The sequence below is a fragment of the Scyliorhinus canicula genome, chromosome 6 (genome assembly GCF_902713615.1).
Source record: "Scyliorhinus canicula chromosome 6, sScyCan1.1, whole genome shotgun sequence".
Taxonomy (NCBI): Eukaryota; Metazoa; Chordata; class Chondrichthyes; order Carcharhiniformes; family Scyliorhinidae; genus Scyliorhinus; species Scyliorhinus canicula.
Genome location: NC_052151.1, coordinates 181,905,806 through 181,929,049, shown reverse-complemented (window position 1 = coordinate 181,929,049; position 23,244 = coordinate 181,905,806). Strand labels below are relative to the sequence as shown.

The window sequence follows — 23,244 nt, the reverse complement described above, 5'->3', positions numbered from 1 at the left end:
TGGTAGCCATATTTTAGGGTGTCAGATTCACTGGTTCTTTATCGAAAGAGAAAATGCTGGAAAATCTCAGGTCTGACAGCATCTGTAGGGAGAGAAAAGAGCGAACGTTTCGAGTCCGATGACTCTTTGTCAAAGCTCTTTGTCAAAGCAACTTTGACAAAGAGTCATCGGACTCGAATCGTTCGCTCTTTTCTCTCCCTACAGATGCTGAAGACCTGCTGAGATTTTCCAGCATTTTCTATTTGGTTTAATATTCCAGCATCTGTAGTAATTTGCTTTTATTACTGGTTCTTCAAACTGGGGTGAAGGTGGATGATCTCTCCTTTGCCTCGTTGATGCCCGGAAACAAGTTCTGCTTGGATGCAGATCTCCGACTCCCCCACTGAAAAGTTTTGTTTTGTTTTACACAGCGTGATTAGGAATGTGCTGCCCGAGAGGCTGGTTCAAGGAGATTCAATAATAGCTTTCAAAAGGGAGTTGGATCAATATGTGAAGGGGAAACATTTGAACAGTGATAGGCAGAGGGCAGGGAAGTGGGAATAATTTGATAGCACTTTTCAAAAAGCCATTACACCATGATGGGCCGAATGGCTTCCCTCTATGCTGTATGGTTCAATGACTACATGAAGGGGAAAGGGGCAAACAACCTCATGTGTTAATAGCCTCAACACATTAGTGGGCAATGAGCTGAGCTTTCAACAGAGCTTTTAAGAACATAAGAACTAGGAGCAGGAGTAGGCCATCTGGCCCACCACATTGTGGTAGTCACCACTGTTGTATATATATATATATATAGAACATAGAACATAGAACATAGAACACTACAGCGCAGTACGGGCCCTTCGGCCCTCGATGTTGCGCCGACCTGTGAAACCATCTGAAGCCTATCTGACCTACACTATTCCATTTTCATCCATATGTCTATCCAGTGACCACTTAAATACCCTTAAGTTGGCGAGTCTACTACTATTGCAGGCAGGGCGTTCCACACCCCTACTACTCTCTGAGTAAAGAAACTGCCTCTGACATCTGTCCTATATCTCTCACCCCTCAATTTAAAGCTATGTCCCCTCGTGTTGGTCATCACCATCCGAGGAAAAAGACTCTCACTGTCCACCCTATCTAACCCTCTGACTATCTTAAATGTCTCTATTAAGTCACCTCTCAGCCTTCTCCTCTCTAACAAAAACAACCTCAATTCCCTGAGCCTTTCCTCGTAAGACCTTCCCTCCATACCAGGCAACATCCTAGTAAATCTCCTCTGAACCCTTTCCAAAGCTTCCACATCCTTCCTATAATGTGGTGACCAGAACTGCACGCAGTACTCCAGGTGTGGCCGCACCAGAGTTATGTACAGCTGCAGCATGACCTTGTGGTTCCGAAACTCAATCCCCCTGCTTATAAAGGCTAGCACACCATATGCCTTCTTAACAGCCCTATTAACCTGGGTGGTAACTTTCAGGGATTTATGTACCTGGATGCCGAGATCTCTCTGTTCATCGACACTACCAAGAATCTTGCCATTAGCCCAGTACTCTGCATTCCTGTTACTCCTTCCAAAGTGAACCACCTCACACTTTTCCGCATTAAACTCCATCTGCCACCTCTCAGCCCAGCTCTGCAGCTTATCTATGTCCCTCTGTATCCTATAACATCCTTCAGCACTATCCACAACTCCACCGACCTTCGTGTCATCTGCAAATTTACTAACCCATCCTTCTACACCCTCTTCCAGGTCATTTATAAAAATTACAAACAGCAGTGGCCCCAAAACAGATCCTTGCGGTACACCACTAGTAACTGAACTCCAGGATGAACATTTGCCATCAACCACCACCCTCTGTCTTCTTTCAGCTAGCCAATTACTGATCCAAACCGCTAAATCACCTTCAATTCCATACTTCCTTATTTTCTGCAATAGCCTACCGTGGGGAACCTTATCAAACGCCTTACTGAAATCCATATACACCACATCAACAGCTTTACCCTGATCCACCTGTTTGGTCACCTTCTCAAAAAACTCAATAAGGTTTGTGAGACATGACCTACCCTTCACAAAACCGTGTTGAGTATCGCTAATCAACTTGTTCTTTTCAAGATGATTATAAACCCTATCTCTTATAACCTTTTCCAACATTTTACCCACAACCGAAGTAAGGCTCACAGGTCTATAATTACCAGGGTTGTCTCTACTCCCCTTCTTGAACAAGGGGACAACATTTGCTATCCTCCAGTCTTCCGGCACTATTCCTGTCGACAAAGACGACATAAAGATCAAGGACAAAGGCTCAGCAATCTCCTCCCTGGCTTCCCAGAGAATCCTAGGATAAATCCCATCTGGCCCAGGGGACTTGTCTATTTTGACATTTTCTAAAATTGCTAACACCTCCTCCTTCTGAACCTCAATTCCATCTAGCCTGGTAGACTGAACCTGAGTGTTCTCCTCGACAACATTGTCTTTCTCCAGTGTAAACACTGACGAAAAATATCCATTTAATGCTTCCCCTATCTCCTCTGATTCCACACACAACTTTCCACTACTATCCTTGATTGGCCCTAATCTTACTCGAGTCATTCTTTTGTTCCTGATATACCTATAGAAAGTCTTAGGGTTTTCCTTGATCCTATCCGCCAACGACTTTTCGTGTCCTCTCCTCGCTCTTCTTAACTCTCCCTTTAGGTCCTTCCTGGCTAACTTGTAACTCTCAAGTGCCCTAACTGAGCCTTCATGTCTCATCCTAACATAAGCCTTCTTCTTTCTCTTGACAAGTGCTTCAACTTCCTTAGTAAACCACGGCTCCCTTGCTCGACAACTTCCTCCCTGCCTGACAGGTACATACTTATCAAGGACACGCAGTAGCTGTTCCTTGAAAAAGCTCCACATTTCGATTGTACCCATCCCTGCAGTTTCCTTCCCCATCCTATACCTCCTAAATCTTGCCGAATAGCATCATAATTGCCTTTCCCCCAGCTATAATTCTTGCCTTGCGGTATATACCTATCCCTGCCCATTGCTAAAGTAAACATAACCGAGTTGTGATCACTATCACCAAAGTGCTCACCTACATCTAAATCTAACACCTGGCCGGGTTCATTACCCAGTACCAAATCCAATGTGGCCTCGCCCCTTGTTGGCCTGTCTACATACTGTGTCAGAAAACCCTCCTGCACACACTGCACAAAAACTGACCCATCTATAGTACTCGAACTATAGTATTTCCAGTCAATATTTGGAAAGTTAAAGTCCCCCATAACAACTACCCTGTTACTCTCGCTCCTGTCAAGAATCATCTTTGCAATCCTTTCCTCTACATCTCTGGGACTATTCGGAGGTCTATAGACAACTCCAACAGGGTGACCTCTCCTCTACTGTTCCTAACCTCGGCCCATACTGCCTCAGTAGACGAGTCCTCAAGCGTCCTTTCTACCGCCGTAATACTTTCCTTGATTAACAATGCCACATCCCCCCCTCTTTTACCATCTTCTCTGTTCTTACAGAAACATCTAAATCCTGGAACCTGCAACAACCATTCCTGTCCCTGCTCTACCCATGTCTCCGAAATCGCCACAACATCGAGATCCCAGGTACCAACCCATGCTGCAAGCTCACCCACCTTATTCCGGATGCTCCTGGCGTTGAAGTAGACACACTCCCGAAGAGCACTAGCAAATCTCCGTCCCAGGATATTGGTACCCCTCTGGTTCAGGTGAAGACCATCCTGTTTGTAGAGGTCCCACCTACCCCAGAATGAGCCCCAATTATCCAGGAAACCAAAACCCTCCCTCCTGCACCATCCCTGTAGCCACGTGTTCAACTCCTCTCTCTCCTTATTTCTTACTTCGCTAGCACGTGGCACGGGTAACAACCCAGAGATAACAACTCTGTTTGTTCTAGCTCTCAGCTTCCACCCTAGCTCCCTGAATTTCTGTCTCAAATCCCCATCTCTCTTCCTACCTATGTCGTTGGTACCTATGTGGACCACGACTTGGGGCTGCTCCCCCTCCCCCTTAAGGATCCCAAAAACACGATCAGAGACATCACGAACCCTGGCACCTGGGAGGCAACACACCAACCGTGAGTCTCTTTCGTTCCCACAGAACCTCCTGTCTGTTCCTCTAACTATGGAGTCCCCAATGACAAGTGCTCTGTTCCTCTTCTCCCTTCCCTTCTGAGCAACAGGGACAGACTCTGTGCCAGAGACCTGCGCCCTATTGCTTACCCCTGGTAAGTCGTCCCCCGCAACAGTATCCAAAACGGTATACTTCTTATAGAGGGGAACGACCACAGGGGATCCCTGCACTGCCTGCCGGTTCCCTCTGCCTCCCCTGACGGTAACCCATCTACTTTCTTCTTTTACCTGAGGTGTGACTTCTTTTACCTGAGGTGTTGCCCACCCCTGTTCTATGCGATATATATATATATATCGCATAGAACAGGGGTGGGAAAACTACGGCCCGCGGGCCGCATGCGGCCCGCCAAAGGTATTTCTGCGGCCCACCAAGTCATTAAAAAAAAAAAAAAAAAAATTTTTTAAAAACATTTTTTTTTTTTAATTTTCTTTTAAGGTTAATGGGGGGGGGGGGGGGGGTCTGTTGGGTTACTTACTGGTATAGGGTGGATACGTTGACTTGAGTAGGGTGATCATTGCTCGGCACAACATCGAGGGCTGAAGGGCCTGTTCTGTGCTGTACTGTTCTATGTTCTATATGAGGCGCCCAGAATCATAACCGGGTGAAGTAATTATTTTACTTAATATACTATGCGGCCCTTTGTGAATTGTGAATTTCTGAATGTGGCCCTTGCACGGAAAAGTATGCCCACCCCTGGCATAGAAGGTGTATTACGGTAAGGCTCCTGTACTACAGGTAAGGGGGTAGATCCCTGCCTGCTGGCTCCGCCCAGTAGGCCGAGTATAAATGTGTGGGCTCTCCGAGCTGCAGCCATTTCGGCAGCAGCTGCGGGAGGCGACACATGTCTGCGTAATAAAGCTTCGATTACTCTCTACCCTCGTCTCGTCGTAATTGATAGTACATCAATTTATTAACCAGAGATTTTACAACGATGGATCTCCGCATCAAGCCTGATTGCCTGCAGCTGCACCCTCAAGCAGACAACGCCAAGTCGGCCTTCTCACATTGGCTAGCTTGCTTCGAAGCCGACATCGGATCTGCGACAGAACCACCCTCAGAGGCACAGAAGCCCCAGATCCTGTACACGCGGCTGAGCTCTGATATCTTTCCCCTCATCCGGGACGCGCCTACCTACGCTGAAGCCATGATGCTACTGAAGGAGAACTACACTCAGCAGACCAACAAAATCTCCTGTCCACGCGGCATGAACTCCCCGGTGAGTCTGTGGAAGATTTCTGGTGTACCCTGCACGCCCTGGCGAGGGACTGCGATTGCCAGGCCGTTTCAGCCATTGAACATTCTGAACTTCTAATTAGAGACGCTTTTGTTACGGGCATAGGGTCAGCTTACATCCGCCAGCGCCTCTTAGAAGGGGCTATCCTCGACCTCGGGGCGACCAAGAAACTCACGATTTCACTCACAGTCGCCTCCCGCAATGGACAGGGGTACGCCCCTGACCGCACAGCCCACCCCTCCTGGACATCGTGGACCCCACCAGCAAACAGCCTATCGGACCTTGCATGAAAAGACTGAGGCCAGGCAGTTGGAATTTCTCCGCCAGCTCTTTAAAACTAGAAAATCTCCCCTCCACGACCAGCTCTCTAAAGAAGTACAGAGTGGATGATCCATCTCGTTTTCCTCCTGAGATCACAGTCCTCAGCCAGTTCGATTCACTCCATGTGATATTAAGAAATGGTTGAAGACTCTGGACATTGCAAAGGCTGTGAGCCCTGACAATATCCCAGCAATAATCTGAAGATTTGTGCTCCAGTATTAACCGTGCTCCTAGCCATGCTGTTCCAGTACAGATGCAACACTCGCATCTACCCGGCAATGTGGAAAATTGCCCAGGAGTCCTGTACAGAAGAAATAGGACAAATCCAACCCAGCCAATTACCGCCCTATCAATCTACTCTCCATCAGCAAGGTGATGGAAGGAATCATCGACAGTGCTATCAAGTGACACTTACTCAGCAATAACCTGCTCAGGAACACTCGGTTTGGGTTCCGCCAGGGTCACTCAGCTCCTGACCTCATTATAGCTTTGGTTCAAACATGGACAAAAAGACTGAACTCCAGAGATGAGGAGAGAGTGACTGCCCTTAACGTCAAGGCAGTATTGAATGTGTATGGCATCAGGGAGCCCTATCAAAACGGGAGTTACTGGGAATTGGGGGAAAACTCTTCACTGATTGGACTCGTACCTGGCACAAAGGAAGATGGTTGTGGTGGTTGGAGGTCAGTCATCTCAGTGCCAGGCATCACTGCAGGAGTTCCTCAGGCTAGTATCCTAGGCTGATCCAACAACTATCTTCAGCTGCTTCATCAATGACCTCCCTTCCAACATAAGGCCAGAAGTGGGGATGTTTGCTGATGATTTGACAATGTTCAGCACCATTCGTGACTCCTCAGATAATGAAGCAGTCCACGTGCAAATGCAGCCAGACCTGGACAATATCCAGGCTTGCCTGACAAGTGGCAAGTTACATTCACACCACACAAATGTCAGGCAATGACCATCTCTAATAAGAGAGAATCTAACCACCGTACCTTGATATTCAATGGCATTACCATCGCTGAATCCCCCACTATCAACTTCCTGGGGGGGGGGGGTCACCATTGACCAGAAACCGAACTGGACTAGCCATATTAATACTGTGGCTTGGCTCGGGGCCAGAGCACACGTCAGGAATGTGATGGAATAATCTCCACTTGTCTGGATGAGTGCAGCTCCAACAATATGCAAAAAACCGACACCATCCATCCACAAAGCAATCTGTTTGCTTGGCACCACATCCACACCAATGCACAGTAGCAACAGTGTGAACTGCCTACATGGTGAACTGCAGGAACTCACCACGGCTCCTTCCAAACCCCACGACCACTGCTATCTAGAACAGGGGTGGGCAAACTTTTCCGTGCAAGGGCCGCATTCAGAAATTCACAATTCACAAAGGGCCGCATAGTATATTAAGTAAAATAATTACTTCACCCGGTTATGATTGTGGGCGCCTCATATAGAACATAGAACAGTACAGCACAGAACAGGCCCTTCGGCCCTCGACGTTGTGCCAAGCAATGATCACCCTACTCAAGTCAACGTATCCACCTATACCAGTAAGTAACCCAACAGCCCCCCCACCCATTAACCTTTAAAAAAAAAATTAAAAAAAAAAAAAAAATTTTTAAAAAAATTTTTTTTTTTTTTTTTTTTTTAATGACTTGGTGGGCCGCAGAAATACCTTTGGCGGGCCGCATGCGGCCCGCGGGCCGTAGTTTGCCCACCCCTGATCTAGAAGGACAACAGCAGCAGATACCTGGGAACCCCGCCACCTGGAGGTTCCCCTCCAAGCCACTCGCCATCCTGACTTGGAAATATATCACCGTTCCTTCACTGTCGCTGGTTCAATGTCCTGGAATTCCCTCCCTAACAGCACGGCGGGTGTACCTACACCACGTGGACTGCAGCGGTTCAGAAAGGCAGCTCGCCACCACCTCCTTCTCAAGGGCAATTAGGGATGGGCAACAAATACTGACTTAGCCAGTGATATCCACATCCCAAGAACAACTTAAGAAGACTTGATAACCAGGATGAGAATATTAGACTAGACTCTTAAAAAGTGGAGCAAATAGATTCAAAAGGAACTTTGAACAGCAACTGGCTGTATATTTAAGGTGAACTAATTTTCATGGTTACAAAGAGAAAGCTGTGGAATTAAATCGGACAGGCTTCCAAGAGCCAGCACAGAGGGAATGGGCCGAATGGTCTCCTTCTGTGTTATAATATTCAATGACAGCAGCTGGAAATGACTAAATGCAGCATAATTTCCAACTGTAAATGTGTCACCCCTTTCTGAATTCTAAATTATTGATTTTTTAAAATGTCAGTTCTTCTGAAACGGACAATCTATGAGCTGTCATTTCAATAAAGATTGGGCAATCCATCGTGAAACTGAATTACCAGACTTGAAATGCTAAAACTACCAGAATAGACTTTTGTTTTCAAAAGGTGCTGGTGACAGTGACGGCTTACACATTGAACAGAGGCTGCAATCTCTCTCCCCAGGAATTCACGCCAAGGCCCTCACAGCCTGTCCTGCTCCTACGGTGCAGCACGCACATCCTTTAACACAATCCTGCATTTAGATAGCGTCTTCAGTGTGGGACAATTGTACAGGGCGTCCCAGAGGAGATCAGGGCTCAGCCAGTGAAACTTTGCCGAACTGTCAGAAGAGAAGGTTTATTGCTTAAGTTGCAGGTATGTTTCAGGATGCTGAGGTGGGGAGAGAGACAGAGGGGAGAGAGGCACAGGAGAGACAGGATGTTGCTTAGTAATCCCTTTAGTCTTCCTTACCTAAACACTTCACTAACAGACTAGAACCGTGTTCGCCAATAGAATCACCGACTACCTACAAGTGAGGCTGCAGCAAGACTCTTTCAGCAATAATTTCAACTTCCAGGGGGCGACCATTGACCAGAATCTGAACTGGACGAGCCATAAAGGTACTGTGGCTATAACAGCAGGTCAGGCTGGGAATTCTGCAGTGCGTAACTTGCCAACTGACTCCCCAAAGCCTGTCCACCATCTATAAGACACAAGTCAGGAGTTTATTGGAATACTCTCCACTTGCCTGGATGAATGCAGCTCCAACATTCAAGAAGCTCAACACCATCCAGGACCAAGCAGCCGGCTTGATTGGCACCTCATCCACAAACATCCACTCCATCCACCACCAATGCACAGTAGCAGCAATGTGTACCATCGACAAAATGAAAATGAAAAAATGAAAATCGCTTATTGTCACGAGTAGGCTTCAATGAAGTTACTGTGAAAAGCCCCTAGTCGCCACATTCCGGCGCCTGTCCGGGGAGGCTGGTAGGGGAATCGAACCGTGCTGCTGGCCTGCTTGGTCTGCTTTAAAAGCCAGAGATTTAGCCCAGTGTGCTAAACCAGCCCCAGTGACAAGATGCACTGCCAGAATTCACCAACACTCCTTCAGTCAGCACCTTCTGAACCCACGACTACTACCATCTAGAAGGAAAAGAGGAGCAGATACATGGGAACACCATCACCCAGAAGTTACCCCCATCCTGACTTGGAAATATATCGCCGTTCCTTCACTGTCACTGGGTCAAAATCCTGGAAGTCCCTCCCTAACAGCACTGTGGGTGTGCGTATACCTCAGGGCCTGCAGTGGATCAAGGCGGCAGCCACCACTTTGCAAGAGCAACTAGGGATGGACATTAAATGTCAAACCATCCAGTGATGCCCACATTGCTTGAATGGAATTTTTTTTTTAAATTTGGTAGAAGACGTCTCACACACCCCTCACCATTCAGGACATAGCCACAACAAAGAACCAATCACACGCTGCTTTACAAATTACCATTTCATCAACAGACACGGAGGATAAAGTTCACATGAACAAACTGTGCAAATATATTGAGATAACAGGCCCAAGGACGGTGTCAATTAATCCTCTTTACTTAGCAACATGGGGCGGCATTCTCCCCTACCCGCCATGGCGGAGGCCGTGGCGGCCGCGGAGGAAAATAGTGCAGCCAGGGCACTGGCCCGGAGTCTGAGCGGGGGGCCCCGATCGCGGGCCAGGCCACCGTGGGGGCACTCCCCCGGGGTTCGATCACACCCCCCGCCCCCTCCCCAGGACCCCGGGGGCCCGCTCGCGCCGCTGATCCCGCCGTTCCAGAGGTGGTTCAAACCTCGGCGGCGGGAGAGGCCTCCCAGCGGCGGGACTTCGGCCCATCCGGGCCGGAGAATCACCGCGGGGGCCTCCGATCGGAGTGGCGAGATTCCTGCCGCCGCCACTTCCCGGGTGGCGGAGAATCTCTGCCACGGCGGGCGTGGGATTTTCGGCGGCCCCAGGCGATTCTCCGACCCTGCTGGGGGTCGGAGAACTTCGCCCATGAAATGCAAATCTCCACATCTGGATCCCCAATTGCCCACATGTGGCTAGTGGGTGGTGTATAGTGAAAGTTGCCACAGTCCCTGGGGGCCATAGGCTATTTCCCCTTTTGAGAGAGAGCTGACTGGTGGTGATGTGACCCGAGGGTCACCACATCTCGGACGAGAGGCATGGTCGAGAAGGCAGGGTCTTCATGAATAACCTCAGCCAGTGCGGGAATTGAACCCCTGCTGTTGGCCGCGCTCTACATCACAAACCAGCCAACTGCACGAAACCAACACTGATGTCCAGACAGACTTGGGGCAATTCTAGTCATGCAATAAAGGCATGAATTAACAAATCCTTTCCCCAACTAGACAAAGTTCAGCAAACCATCAATGTACTGAATGTGAAAGAAAAGCACAGTAAGAAGCCTTACAACACCAGGTTAAAGTCCAACAGGTTTGTTTCAAACACGAGCTTTCGGAGCGCGGCTCCTTCCTCCGACCTGAGGAAGGAGCAGTGCTCCGAAAGCTCGTGTTTGAAACACACGTGTTGGACTTTAACCTGGTGTTGTAAGGCTTCTTACTGTGCTCACCCCAGTCCAACGCCGGCATCTCCTCATCAAAGAAAAGCACAGCATGGAGTCAATGTGAAGGATACAGTGCAATGGGTTATAGGACTCACTAGCGTATCGGAGAGGCCAGGGTTGGTAACCATAATAACCAGTGATCCTCAGAATCCGCTCTTCAATGGGAGTAAGGCCACCCGAGGAGATATTGCTCAAATCCTCAAATGATCTGGATGCTTTCAGATCCTCTTTAATACATTCGTCTACGACCAGGTACTTGAGTTGGCGAAGCTGTGGACTGACATCTGATAATCTCCGAGGGCTCACATCGGGTGACCTGCGCATAATCCTGCAGGACAGATGGAGAGAAAGGCCAAATTTATACAGGAATTGGGAGGACAATCACTGTGTCACTGGTTGAAGAGGCAGAATGTTAATGTGCCTCTGGTTTAGGGAGCATAATGTCTCTGGTTAAAGGGGAATAATGTCACCTTGAATCTGGTTAAAGGGGAATAATGTCACCGTGTCTCTGGTTAAAGGGGAATAATGTCACCGTGTCTCTGGTTAAAGGGGAATAATGCCATCGTGTCTCTGGTTAAAGGGGAATAATGTCACCATGTCTCTGGTTAAAGGGGAATAATGTCATCGTGTCTCTGGTTAAAGGGGAATAATGTCACCATGTCTCTGGTTAAAGGTTAATAATGTCATCGTGTCTCTGGTTAAAGGGGAATAATGTCACCGTGTCTCTGGTTAATGGGGAATAATGTCATCGTGTCTCTAGTTAAAGGGGAATAATGTCACTGTGTCTCTGGTTAAAGGGGAATAATGTCACCGTGTCTCTGGTTAAAGGGGAATAATGTCACCGTGTCTCTGGTTAATGGGGAATAATGTCATCTTGTCTCTGGTTAAAGGGGAATAATGTCACCGTGTCTCTGGTTAATGGGGAATAATGTCATCGTGTCTCTAGTTAAAGGGGAATAATGTCACTGTGTCTCTGGTTAAAGGGGAATAATGTCACTGTGTCTCTGGTTAAAGGGGAATAATGTCACCGTGTCTCTGGTTAATGGGGAATAATGTCACCATGTCTCTGGTTAAAGGGGAATAATGTCACCGTGTCTCTGGTTAAAGGGGAATAATGTCACCGTGTCTCTGGTTAAAGGTTAATAATGTCATCGTGTCTCTGGTTAAAGGGGAATAATGTCACCGTGTCTCTAGTTAAAGGGGAATAATGTCACCGAGTCTCTGGTTAAAGGGGAATAATGTCACCGTGTCTCTGGTTAAAGGGGAATAATGTCACCTTGACTCTGGTTAAAGGGGAATAATGTCACCATGTCTCTAGTAAAGGGGAATAATGTCACCGTGTCTCTGGTTAAAGGGGAATAATGTCACCGTGTCTCTGGTTAAAGGGGAATAATGTCACCGTGTCTCTGGTTAAAGGGGAATAATGTCACCGAGTCTCTGGATAAAGGGGAATAATATCACCGTGTCTCTGGTTAAAGGTTAATAATGTCATCGTGTCTCTGGTTAAAGGGGAATAATGTCACCGTGTCTCTGGTTAAAGGGGAATAATGTCACCGTGTCTCTGGTTAAAGGGGAATAATGTCACCGTGTCTCTGGTTAAAGGGGAATAATGTCACCGTGTCTCTGGTTAAAGGGGAATAATGTCACCGTGTCTCTGGTTAAAGGGGAATAATGTCACCTTGACTCTGGTTAAAGGGGAATAATATCACCGTGACTCTGGTTAAAGGGGAATAATGTCACCGTGACTCTGGTTAAAGGGGAATAATGTCACCGTGTCTCTGGTTAAAGGGGAATAATGTCACCGAGTCTCTGGTTAAAGGGGAATAATATCACCGTGTCTCTGGTTAAAGGGGAATAATGTCACCGTGTCTCTAGTTAAAGGGGAATAATGTCACCGAGTCTCTGGTTAAAGGGGAATAATGTCACCGTGTCTCTGGTTAAAGGGGAATAATGTCACCGTGTCTCTGGTTAAAGGGGAATAATGTCACCGTGTCTCTGGTTAAAGGGGAATAATGTCATCGTGTCTCTGGTTAAAGGGGAATAATGTCACTGTCTCTGGTTAAAGGGGAATAAGGTCACCGTGTCTCTGGTTAAAGGGGAATAATGTCATCGTGTCTCTGGTTAAAGGGGAATAATGTCACTGTCTCTGGTTAAAGGGGAATAATGTCATCGTGTCTCTGGTTAAAGGGGAATAATGTCACCATGTCTCTGGTTAAAGGTTAATAATGTCATCGTGTCTCTGGTTAAAGGGGAATAATGTCACCGTGTCTCTGGTTAAAGGGGAATAATGTCATCGTGTCTCTGGTTAAAGGTTAATAATGTCATCGTGTCTCTGGTTAAAGGTTAATAATGTCACCTTGACTCTGGTTAAAGGTTAATAATGTCACCGTGTCTCTGGTTAAAGGTTAATAATGTCACCTTGACTCTGGTTAAAGGTTAATAATGTCACCTTGACTCTGGTTAAAGGGAAATAATGTCACCGTGTCTCTGGTTAAAGGGGAATAATGTCACCGTGTCTCTGGTTAAAGGGGAATAATGTCACCATGTCTCTGGTTAAAGGGGAATAATGTCACCATGTCTCTGGCTAAAGGGGAATAATGTCACCGTGTCTCTGGTTAAAGGGGAATAATGTCATCGTGTCTCTGGTTAAAGGGGAATAATGTCACCGTGTCTCTGGTTAAAGGTTAATAATGTCATCGTGTCTCTGGTTAAAGGTTAATAATGTCACCTTGACTCTGGTTAAAGGTTAATAATGTCACCGTGACTCTGGTTAAAGGTTAATAATGTCACCTTGACTCTGGTTAAAGGTTAATAATGTCACCTTGACTCTGGTTAAAGGGAAATAATGTCACCTTGACTCTGGTTAAAGGTTAATAATGTCACCTTGACTCTGGCTAAAGGGAAATAATGTCACCGTGTCTCTGGTTAAAGGGGAATAATGTCACCGTGTCTCTGGTTAAAGGGGAATAATGTCACCGTGTCTCTGGTTAAAGGGGAATAATGTCACCATGTCTCTGGCTAAAGGGGAATAATGTCACCGTGTCTCTGGTTAAAGGGGAATAATGTCACCTTGACTCTGGTTAAAGGTTAATAATGTCACCGTGACTCTGGTTAAAGGGAAATAATGTCACCTTGACTCTGGTTAAAGGTTAATAATGTCACCTTGACTCTGGTTAAAGGGGAATAATGTCACCTTGACTCTGGTTAAAGGTTAATAATGTCACCTTGACTCTGGTTAAAGGGGAATAATGTCACCTTGACTCTGGTTAAAGGTTAATAATGTCACCTTGTCTCTGGTTAAAGGGAAATAATGTCACCGTGTCTCTGGTTAAAGGGGAATAATGTCACCGTGTCTCTGGTTAAAGGGGAATAATGTCACCATGTCTCTGGCTAAAGGGGAATAATGTCACCGTGTCTCTGGTTAAAGGGGAATAATGTCACCGTGTCTCTGGTTAAAGGTTAATAATGTCATTGTGTCTCTGGTTAAAGGGGAATAATGTCACCATGTCTCTGGTTAAAGGTTAATAATGTCATCGTGTCTCTGGTTAAAGGGGAATAATGTCACCGTGTCTCTGGTTAAAGGGGAATAATGTCACCATGTCTCTGGTTAAAGGGGAATAATGTCATCGTGTCTCTGGTTAAAGGGGAATAATGTCACCGTGTCTCTGGTTAAAGGTTAATAATGTCATCGTGTCTCTGGTTAAAGGTTAATAATGTCACCGTGTCTCTGGTTAAAGGGGAATAATGTCACCGTGTCTCTGGTTAAAGGTTAATAATGTCATTGTGTCTCTGGTTAAAGGTTAATAATGTCACCGTGTCTCTGGTTAAAGGGGAATAATGTCACCTTGACTCTGGTTAAAGGTTAATAATGTCACCTTGACTCTGGTTAAAGGGGAATAATGTCACCTTGACTCTGGTTAAAGGGGAATAATGTCACCTTGACTCTGGTTAAAGGGGAATAATGTCACCTTGACTCTGGTTAAAGGTTAATAATGTCACCTTGACTCTGGTTAAAGGGGAATAATGTCACCGTGTCTCTGGTTAAAGGGGAATAATGTCACCTTGGCTCTGGTTAAAGGGGAATAATGTCACCTTGACTCTGGTTAAAGGGGAATAATGTCACCGTGACTCTGGTTAAAGGGGAATAATGTCACCTTGACTCTGGTTAAAGGGGAATAATGTCACCTTGACTCTGGTTAAAGGTTAATAATGTCACCTTGACTCTGGTTAAAGGGGAATAATGTCACCGTGACTCTGGTTAAAGGGGAATAATGTCACCGTGTCTCTGGTTAAAGGGGAATAATGTCATCGTGTCTCTGGTTAAAGGGGAATAATGTCACCGTGTCTCTGGTTAAAGGTTAATAATGTCATCGTGTCTCTGGTTAAAGGTTAATAATGTCACCGTGTCTCTGGTTAAAGGGGAATAATGTCACCGTGTCTCTGGTTAAAGGGGAATAATGTCATCGTGTCTCTGGTTAAAGGGGAATAATGTCACCGTGTCTCTGGTTAAAGGTTAATAATGTCATCGTGTCTCTGGTTAAAGGGGAATAATGTCACCGTGTCTCTGGTTAATGGGGAATAATGTCATCGTGTCTCTGGTTAAAGGGGAATAATGTCACTGTGTCTCTGGTTAAAGGGGAATAATGTCACTGTGTCTCTGGTTAAAGGGGAATAATGTCACCGTGTCTCTGGTTAATGGGGAATAATGTCACCATGTCTCTGGTTAAAGGGGAATAATGTCACCGTGTCTCTGGTTAAAGGGGAATAATGTCACCGTGTCTCTGGTTAAAGGTTAATAATGTCATCGTGTCTCTGGTTAAAGGGGAATAATGTCACCGTGTCTCTAGTTAAAGGGGAATAATGTCACCTTGTCTCTGGTTAAAGGGAAATAATGTCACCGTGTCTCTGGTTAAAGGGGAATAATGTCACCGTGTCTCTGGTTAAAGGGGAATAATGTCACCATGTCTCTGGCTAAAGGGGAATAATGTCACCGTGTCTCTGGTTAAAGGGGAATAATGTCACCGTGTCTCTGGTTAAAGGTTAATAATGTCATTGTGTCTCTGGTTAAAGGGGAATAATGTCACCATGTCTCTGGTTAAAGGTTAATAATGTCATCGTGTCTCTGGTTAAAGGGGAATAATGTCACCGTGTCTCTGGTTAAAGGGGAATAATGTCACCATGTCTCTGGCTAACGGGGAATAATGTCACCGTGTCTCTGGTTAAAGGGGAATAATGTCATCGTGTCTCTCGTTCAAGGGGAATAATGTCACCGTGTCTCTGGTTAAAGGGGAATAATGTCACCGTGTCTCTGGTTAAAGGTTAATAATGTCATCGTGTCTCTGGTTAAAGGGGAATAATGTCACCATGTCTCTGGTTAAAGGGGAATAATGTCATCGTGTCTCTGGTTAAAGGGGAATAATGTCACCGTGTCTCTGGTTAAAGGTTAATAATGTCATCGTGTCTCTGGTTAAAGGTTAATAATGTCACCGTGTCTCTGGTTAAAGGGGAATAATGTCACCGTGTCTCTGGTTAAAGGTTAATAATGTCATTGTGTCTCTGGTTAAAGGTTAATAATGTCACCTTGACTCTGGTTAAAGGTTAATAATGTCACCGTGTCTCTGGTTAAAGGGGAATAATGTCACCTTGACTCTGGTTAAAGGTTAATAATGTCACCTTGACTCTGGTTAAAGGGGAATAATGTCACCTTGACTCTGGTTAAAGGGGAATAATGTCACCTTGACTCTGGTTAAAGGGGAATAATGTCACCTTGACTCTGGTTAAAGGTTAATAATGTCACCTTGACTCTGGTTAAAGGGGAATAATGTCACCGTGTCTCTGGTTAAAGGGGAATAATGTCACCTTGGCTCTGGTTAAAGGGGAATAATGTCACCTTGACTCTGGTTAAAGGGGAATAATGTCACCGTGACTCTGGTTAAAGGGGAATAATGTCACCTTGACTCTGGTTAAAGGGGAATAATGTCACCTTGACTCTGGTTAAAGGTTAATAATGTCACCTTGACTCTGGTTAAAGGGGAATAATGTCACCGTGACTCTGGTTAAAGGGGAATAATGTCACCGTGTCTCTGGTTAAAGGGGAATAATGTCATCGTGTCTCTGGTTAAAGGGGAATAATGTCACCGTGTCTCTGGTTAAAGGTTAATAATGTCATCGTGTCTCTGGTTAAAGGTTAATAATGTCACCGTGTCTCTGGTTAAAGGGGAATAATGTCACCGTGTCTCTGGTTAAAGGGGAATAATGTCATCGTGTCTCTGGTTAAAGGGGAATAATGTCACCGTGTCTCTGGTTAAAGGTTAATAATGTCATCGTGTCTCTGGTTAAAGGGGAATAATGTCACCGTGTCTCTGGTTAATGGGGAATAATGTCATCGTGTCTCTAGTTAAAGGGGAATAATGTCACTGTGTCTCTGGTTAAAGGGGAATAATGTCACTGTGTCTCTGGTTAAAGGGGAATAATGTCACCGTGTCTCTGGTTAAAGGGGAATAATGTCACCATGTCTCTGGTTAAAGGGGAATAATGTCACCGTGTCTCTGGTTAAAGGGGAATAATGTCACCGTGTCTCTGGTTAAAGGTTAATAATGTCATCGTGTCTCTGGTTAAAGGGGAATAATGTCACCGTGTCTCTAGTTAAAGGGGAATAATGTCACCGAGTCTCTGGTTAAAGGGGAATAATGTCACCGTGTCTCTGGTTAAAGGGGAATAATGTCACCGTGTCTCTGGTTAAAGGGGAATAATGTCACCGTGTCTCTGGTTAAAGGGCAATAATGTCACCGTGTCTCTGGTTAAAGGGGAATAATGTCACCGTGTCTCTGGTTAAAGGGGAATAATGTCACCTTGACACTAGTTAAAGGGGAATAATGTCACAGTGTCTCTGGTTAAAGGGGAATAATGTCACCTGGACACTAGTTAAAGGGGAATAATGTCACAGTGTCTCTGGTTAAAGGGGAATAATGTCACCGTGCCTCTGGTTAAAGGGGAATAATGTCACCTTGACACTAGTTAAAGGGGAATAATGTCACAGTGTCTCTGGTTAAAGGGGAATAATGTCAACGTGCCTCTGGTTAAAGGGGAATAATGTCACCGTGTCTCTGGTTAAAGGGGAATAATGTCACCCTGTCTCTAGTTAAAGGGGAATAATGTCACCGTGTCTCTAGTTAAAGGGGAATAATGTCACCGAGTCTCTGGTTAAAGGGGAATAATGTCACCGTGTCTCTGGTTAAAGGGGAATAATGTCACCGTGTCTCTGGTTAAAGGGGAATAATGTCACCGTGTCTCTGGTTAAAGGAGAATAATGTCATCGTGTCTCTGGTTAAAGGGGAATAATGTCACTGTCTCTGGTTAAAGGGGAATAATGTCACCGTGTCTCTGGTTAAAGGGGAATAATGTCATCGTGTCTCTGGTTAAAGGGGAATAATGTCACTGTCTCTGGTTAAAGGGGAATAATGTCATCGTGTCTCTGGTTAAAGGGGAATAATGTCACCATGTCTCTGGTTAAAGGTTAATAATGTCATCGTGTCTCTGGTTAAAGGGGAATAATGTCACCGTGTCTCTGGTTAAAGGGGAATAATGTCATCGTGTCTCTGGTTAAAGGTTAATAATGTCATCGTGTCTCTGGTTAAAGGTTAATAATGTCACCTTGACTCTGGTTAAAGGTTAATAATGTCACCGTGTCTCTGGTTAAAGGTTAATAATGTCACCTTGACTCTGGTTAAAGGTTAATAATGTCACCTTGACTCTGGTTAAAGGGAAATAATGTCACCGTGTCTCTGGTTAAAGGGGAATAATGTCACCGTGTCTCTGGTTCAAGGGGAATAATGTCACCGTGTCTCTGGTTAAAGGGGAATAATGTCACCATGTCTCTGGTTAAAGGGGAATAATGTCACCATGTCTCTGGCTAAAGGGGAATAATGTCACCGTGTCTCTGGTTAAAGGGGAATAATGTCATCTTGTCTCTGGTTAAAGGGGAATAATGTCACCGTGTCTCTGGTTAAAGGTTAATAATGTCACCGTGTCGCTGGTTAAAGGTTAATAATGTCACCTTGACTCTGGTTAAAGGTTAATAATGTCACCGTGTCTCTGGTTAAAGGTTAATAATGTCACCTTGACTCTGGTTAAAGGTTAATAATGTCACCTTGACTCTGGTTAAAGGGAAATAATGTCACCTTGACTCTGGTTAAAGGTTAATAATGTCACCTTGACTCTGGTTAAAGGGAAATAATGTCACCGTGTCTCTGGTTAAAGGGGAATAATGTCACCGTGTCTCTGGTTAAAGGGGAATAATGTCACCGTGTCTCTGGTTAAAGGTTAATAATGTTACCTTGACTCTGGTTAAAGGGAAATAATGTCACCTTGACTCTGGTTAAAGGTTAATAATGTCACCTTGACTCTGGTTAAAGGGGAATAATGTCACCGTGACTCTGGTTAAAGGTTAATAATGTCACCTTGACTCTGGTTAAAGGGGAATAATGTCACCTTGACTCTGGTTAAAGGTTAATAATGTCACCTTGTCTCTGGTTAAAGGGAAATAATGTCACCGTGTCTCTGGTTAAAGGGGAATAATGTCACCGTGTCTCTGGTTAAAGGGGAATAATGTCACCGTGTCTCTGGTTAAAGGGGAATAATGTCACCATGTCTCTGGCTAAAGGGGAATAATGTCACCGTGTCTCTGGTTAAAGGGGAATAATGTCACCGTGTCTCTGGTTAAAGGGGAATAATGTCACCGAGTCTCTGGTTAAAGGTTAATAATGTCATTGTGTCTCTGGTTAAAGGGGAATAATGTCACCATGTCTCTGGTTAAAGGTTAATAATGTCATCGTGTCTCTGGTTAAAGGGGAATAATGTCACCGTGTCTCTGGTTAAAGGGGAATAATGTCACCATGTCTCTGGCTAAAGGGGAATAATGTCACCGTGTCTCTGGTTAAAGGGGAATAATGTCATCGTGTCTCTCGTTCAAGGGGAATAATGTCACCGTGTCTCTGGTTAAAGGGGAATAATGTCACCGTGTCTCTGGTTAAAGGTTAATAATGTCATCGTGTCTCTGGTTAAAGGGGAATAATGTCACCATGTCTCTGGTTAAAGGGGAATAATGTCATCGTGTCTCTGGTTAAAGGGGAATAATGTCACCGTGTCTCTGGTTAAAGGTTAATAATGTCATCGTGTCTCTGGTTAAAGGTTAATAATGTCACCGTGTCTCTGGTTAAAGGGGAATAATGTCACCGTGTCTCTGGTTAAAGGTTAATAATGTCATCGTGTCTCTGGTTAAAGGTTAATAATGTCACCTTGACTCTGGTTAAAGGTTAATAATGTCACCGTGTCTCTGGTTAAAGGGGAATAATGTCACCTTGACTCTGGTTAAAGGTTAATAATGTCACCTTGACTCTGGTTAAAGGGAAATAATGTCACCGTGTCTCTGGTTAAAGGGGAATAATGTCACCTTGACTCTGGTTAAAGGGGAATAATGTCACCTTGACTCTGGTTAAAGGGGAATAATGTCACCTTGACTCTGGTTAAAGGGGAATAATGTCACCGTGACTCTGGTTAAAGGGGAATAATGTCACCTTGACTCTGGTTAAAGGGGAATAATGTCACCTTGACTCTGGTTAAAGGGGAATAATGTCACCTTGACTCTGGTTAAAGGGGAATAATGTCACCATGTCTCTGGTTAAAGGGGAATAATGTCACTGTGTCTCTGGTTAATGGGGAATAATGTCACCCTGTCTCTAGTTAAAGGGGAATAATGTCACCATGTCTCTGTTTAAAGGGGAATAATGTCACCGTGTCTCTGGTTAATGGGGAATAATGTCACCTTGACTCTGGTTAAAGGGGAATAATGTCACCTTGACTCTGGTTAAAGGGGAATAATGTCACCGTGACTCTGGTTAAAGGGGAATAATGTCACCTTGACTCTGGTTAAAGGGGAATAATGTCACCTTGACTCTGGTTAAAGGGGAATAATGTCACCTTGACTCTGGTTAAAGGGGAATAATGTCACCATGTCTCTGGTTAAAGGGGAATAATGTCACTGTGTCTCTGGTTAATGGGGAATAATGTCACCCTGTCTCTAGTTAAAGGGGAATAATGTCACCATGTCTCTGTTTAAAGGGGAATAATGTCACCGTGTCTCTGGTTAATGGGGAATAATGTCACCTTGACTCTGGTTAAAGGGGAATAATGTCACCGTGCTTCTGGTTAATGGGGAATAATGTCACCGTGTCTCTGGTTAAAGGGGAATAATGTCACCAGGTCTCTAGTTAAAGGGGAATAATGTCACCTTGCCTCTAGTTAATGGGGAATAATATCACCGAGTCTCTGGTTAAAGGGGAATAATGTCACCGTGTCTCTGGTTAAAGGGGAATAATATTAATGTGCCTCTGGTTAAAGGGGAATAATGTCACCATGTCTCTGGTTAAAGAGGAATAATGTTACTGTGTCTCTGATTAAATGTGGAATAATGTCACTGTTTCTGGTTAAAGGGGAATAATGTGACCGTGGCTCTGGTTAAAGAGGCATAATGTTAGTGTCTCTGGTTAAATAGGGAATAACATCAATGTGTCTCTGATTAAAGGACTTTGCACAGTGCCCAGAGCCCCAGGATCCATTCACCCAGCACCCAGAACCAGTTCGCCCAACACCCCAGGGCCTGTTCAGAGAGCGCCCCTGTAATCGTTCGCCCAACGTCCCAGGACTCGTTTGCCCAGTGCCCCAGGACTCGTTTGCCCAGCGCCCCAGGATCCGTTTGCCCAGCGCCCCAGGACCCGTTCGCCCAGCGCCCCAGGACTCGTTCGCCCAGCGCCCCAGGACCCGTTTGCCCAGCGCCCCAGGACCCGTTCGCCCAGCGCCCCAGGACTCGTTCGCCCAGCGCCCCAGGACCCGTTCGCCCAGCGCCCCAGGACCCGTTCGCCCAGCGCCCCAGGACCCGTTCGCCCAGCGCCCCAGGACTCATTGGCCCAGCGCCCCAGGACCCGTTTGCCCAGCGCCCCAGGACCCGTTCGCCCAGCGCCCCAGGACCCGTTCGCCCAGCGCCCCAGGACCCGTTCGCTCAGCGCCCCAGGACCCGTTCGCCCAGCGCCCCAGGACCCGTTCGCCCAGCGCCCAAGGACTCGTTCGCCCACCGCCCCAGGACCCGTTCGCCCAGCGCCCCAGGACCCGTTTGCCCAGCGCCCCAGGACCCGTTTGCCCAGAGCCCCAGGACTCGTTTGCCCAGAGCCTGTCAACCAGGAGCCTCAGGGCCCATTCACCCTACATCCCAGGGCCCGTTCAACCAGTGCACCAGGGCTCGTTCACCCTACACACCAGGGCCATTTGCCCAGTGCCCCAGGGCTCGTTTACCCTACACGCCAGGGCCATTTGCCCAGTGCCCCAGGGCTCGTTTACCCTACACGCCAGGGCCATTTGCCCAGTGCCCCAGGGCTCGTTTACCCTACACACCAGGGCCATTTGCCCAGCGCTACAGGGATCGTTCACCCTACGCCGCATGGCCCGTTCGTCCAGCGCCCCAGGGCTCATTCACCCCAGAGTCCGTTCGTCCAGAGTCCGTTCATCCAGCGCTTGTTCGCCCAGCGCCCCAGGGCTCATTCACCCTACACTCCGGGGCCCATTCGCCCAGCTCCCCATTCACCCTACACCAGGGCCTGTTCACCCGGTGCCCCAGGGCTCATTCACCCTACACCCCAGGGCCCATTCGCCCAGAGCCCATTCGCCCAGTGCCCATTCGCCCCTGGGCTCATTCACCCTCCACCTCAGGGCCAGTTCGCCCAGAGCCCGTTCGCCCAGAACTCACTGATCTACGGGTCCACCAATCCCCGAGTTTAAAATTTTCATCAGTGTATTCCTATCCCAGCACAGCCCCATATCTCAGTGTCTCTGTCATCTTCCACCATACAAAATCCCAGCTCCCCTGGGTCAGACTCTTGTCCATTGTCAGTTTTAACCGCTCCAACACTGGCGACCTTGGCTTGACGCTGCCCAAGGTGGTGATCCCCTATCCAACACCTCTCCAACTCTCTCCCCTCCAGGCACCCTCCCTCCTGTGACACAGTTACATTCTGGGCGCTCACACTGCTGTGAGACCTGGGGGGGGGGCTCCAAGATAAGGTGCATGGACTTCACAGCACTCTTTATCTGTCTGCACCCAGCACTCAGTAAAATGTAGAGAATCCAGTCAGCAGTCGATATTCCTGTCCTGGTTTCTCTGCAAATATTTAATTCAACCGATGCCCGAGCTGCCTGCTCGCTTTAAACTCCCGCAAGCCGGGGAAAAGTGTGTACTTACGTGAGTGTCGCCTGCGCTCTGCTCTCGGGGAACTCGGTGACCCCCATATGGGAAGGAGGAAGGGGCAGGGGGTGAGAGAGGCCGGGGGGGGGGGGGGATGCAGCCAGCAGCACCGACACAGGGCTGCCCTACTCTCTGCCTCCTGTCCGGCTTTCCTCTCTCACTCTCTGCCGCTTGCGGAGGGAGCAGCAGGCAGACAGGGAGGGAGGGAGGGGAGTTTTACTCCGAGCCCCCCCCCCCCCCCCGGCAGTTGGCTGATTTGCTCCAGCCCAGGTACTGGCTGCTCCTCTCTCTCACTGACATCTCATTCCAGCAGCAGACCAGCCAGC

General features: G+C 46.8%; 1 protein-coding gene across 2 annotated transcripts in view; it reads right to left on the bottom strand.

The window, feature by feature from the left end:
* The window catches only part of LOC119967704 (putative thiamine transporter SLC35F3), a 177,785-nt gene extending 154,779 nt beyond the window's left edge, over positions 1–23,006 (bottom strand). The window contains exons 1-2 of one of the 2 annotated variants that reach the window (XM_038800571.1): positions 22,916–23,006; positions 10,722–10,954 (exon numbers count right to left, since the gene is read on the bottom strand). In XM_038800571.1, the coding sequence (XP_038656499.1) occupies positions 10,722–10,954; positions 22,916–22,962 (280 nt within the window). In that variant the 5' untranslated portion in view covers positions 22,963–23,006. Of the gene's footprint in view, positions 1–10,721; positions 10,955–22,915 lie in introns of those variants that run through there. The other variant, XM_038800572.1, reaches the window with a different exon arrangement.
* Between the last annotated feature and the right edge of the window lie 238 nt (positions 23,007–23,244).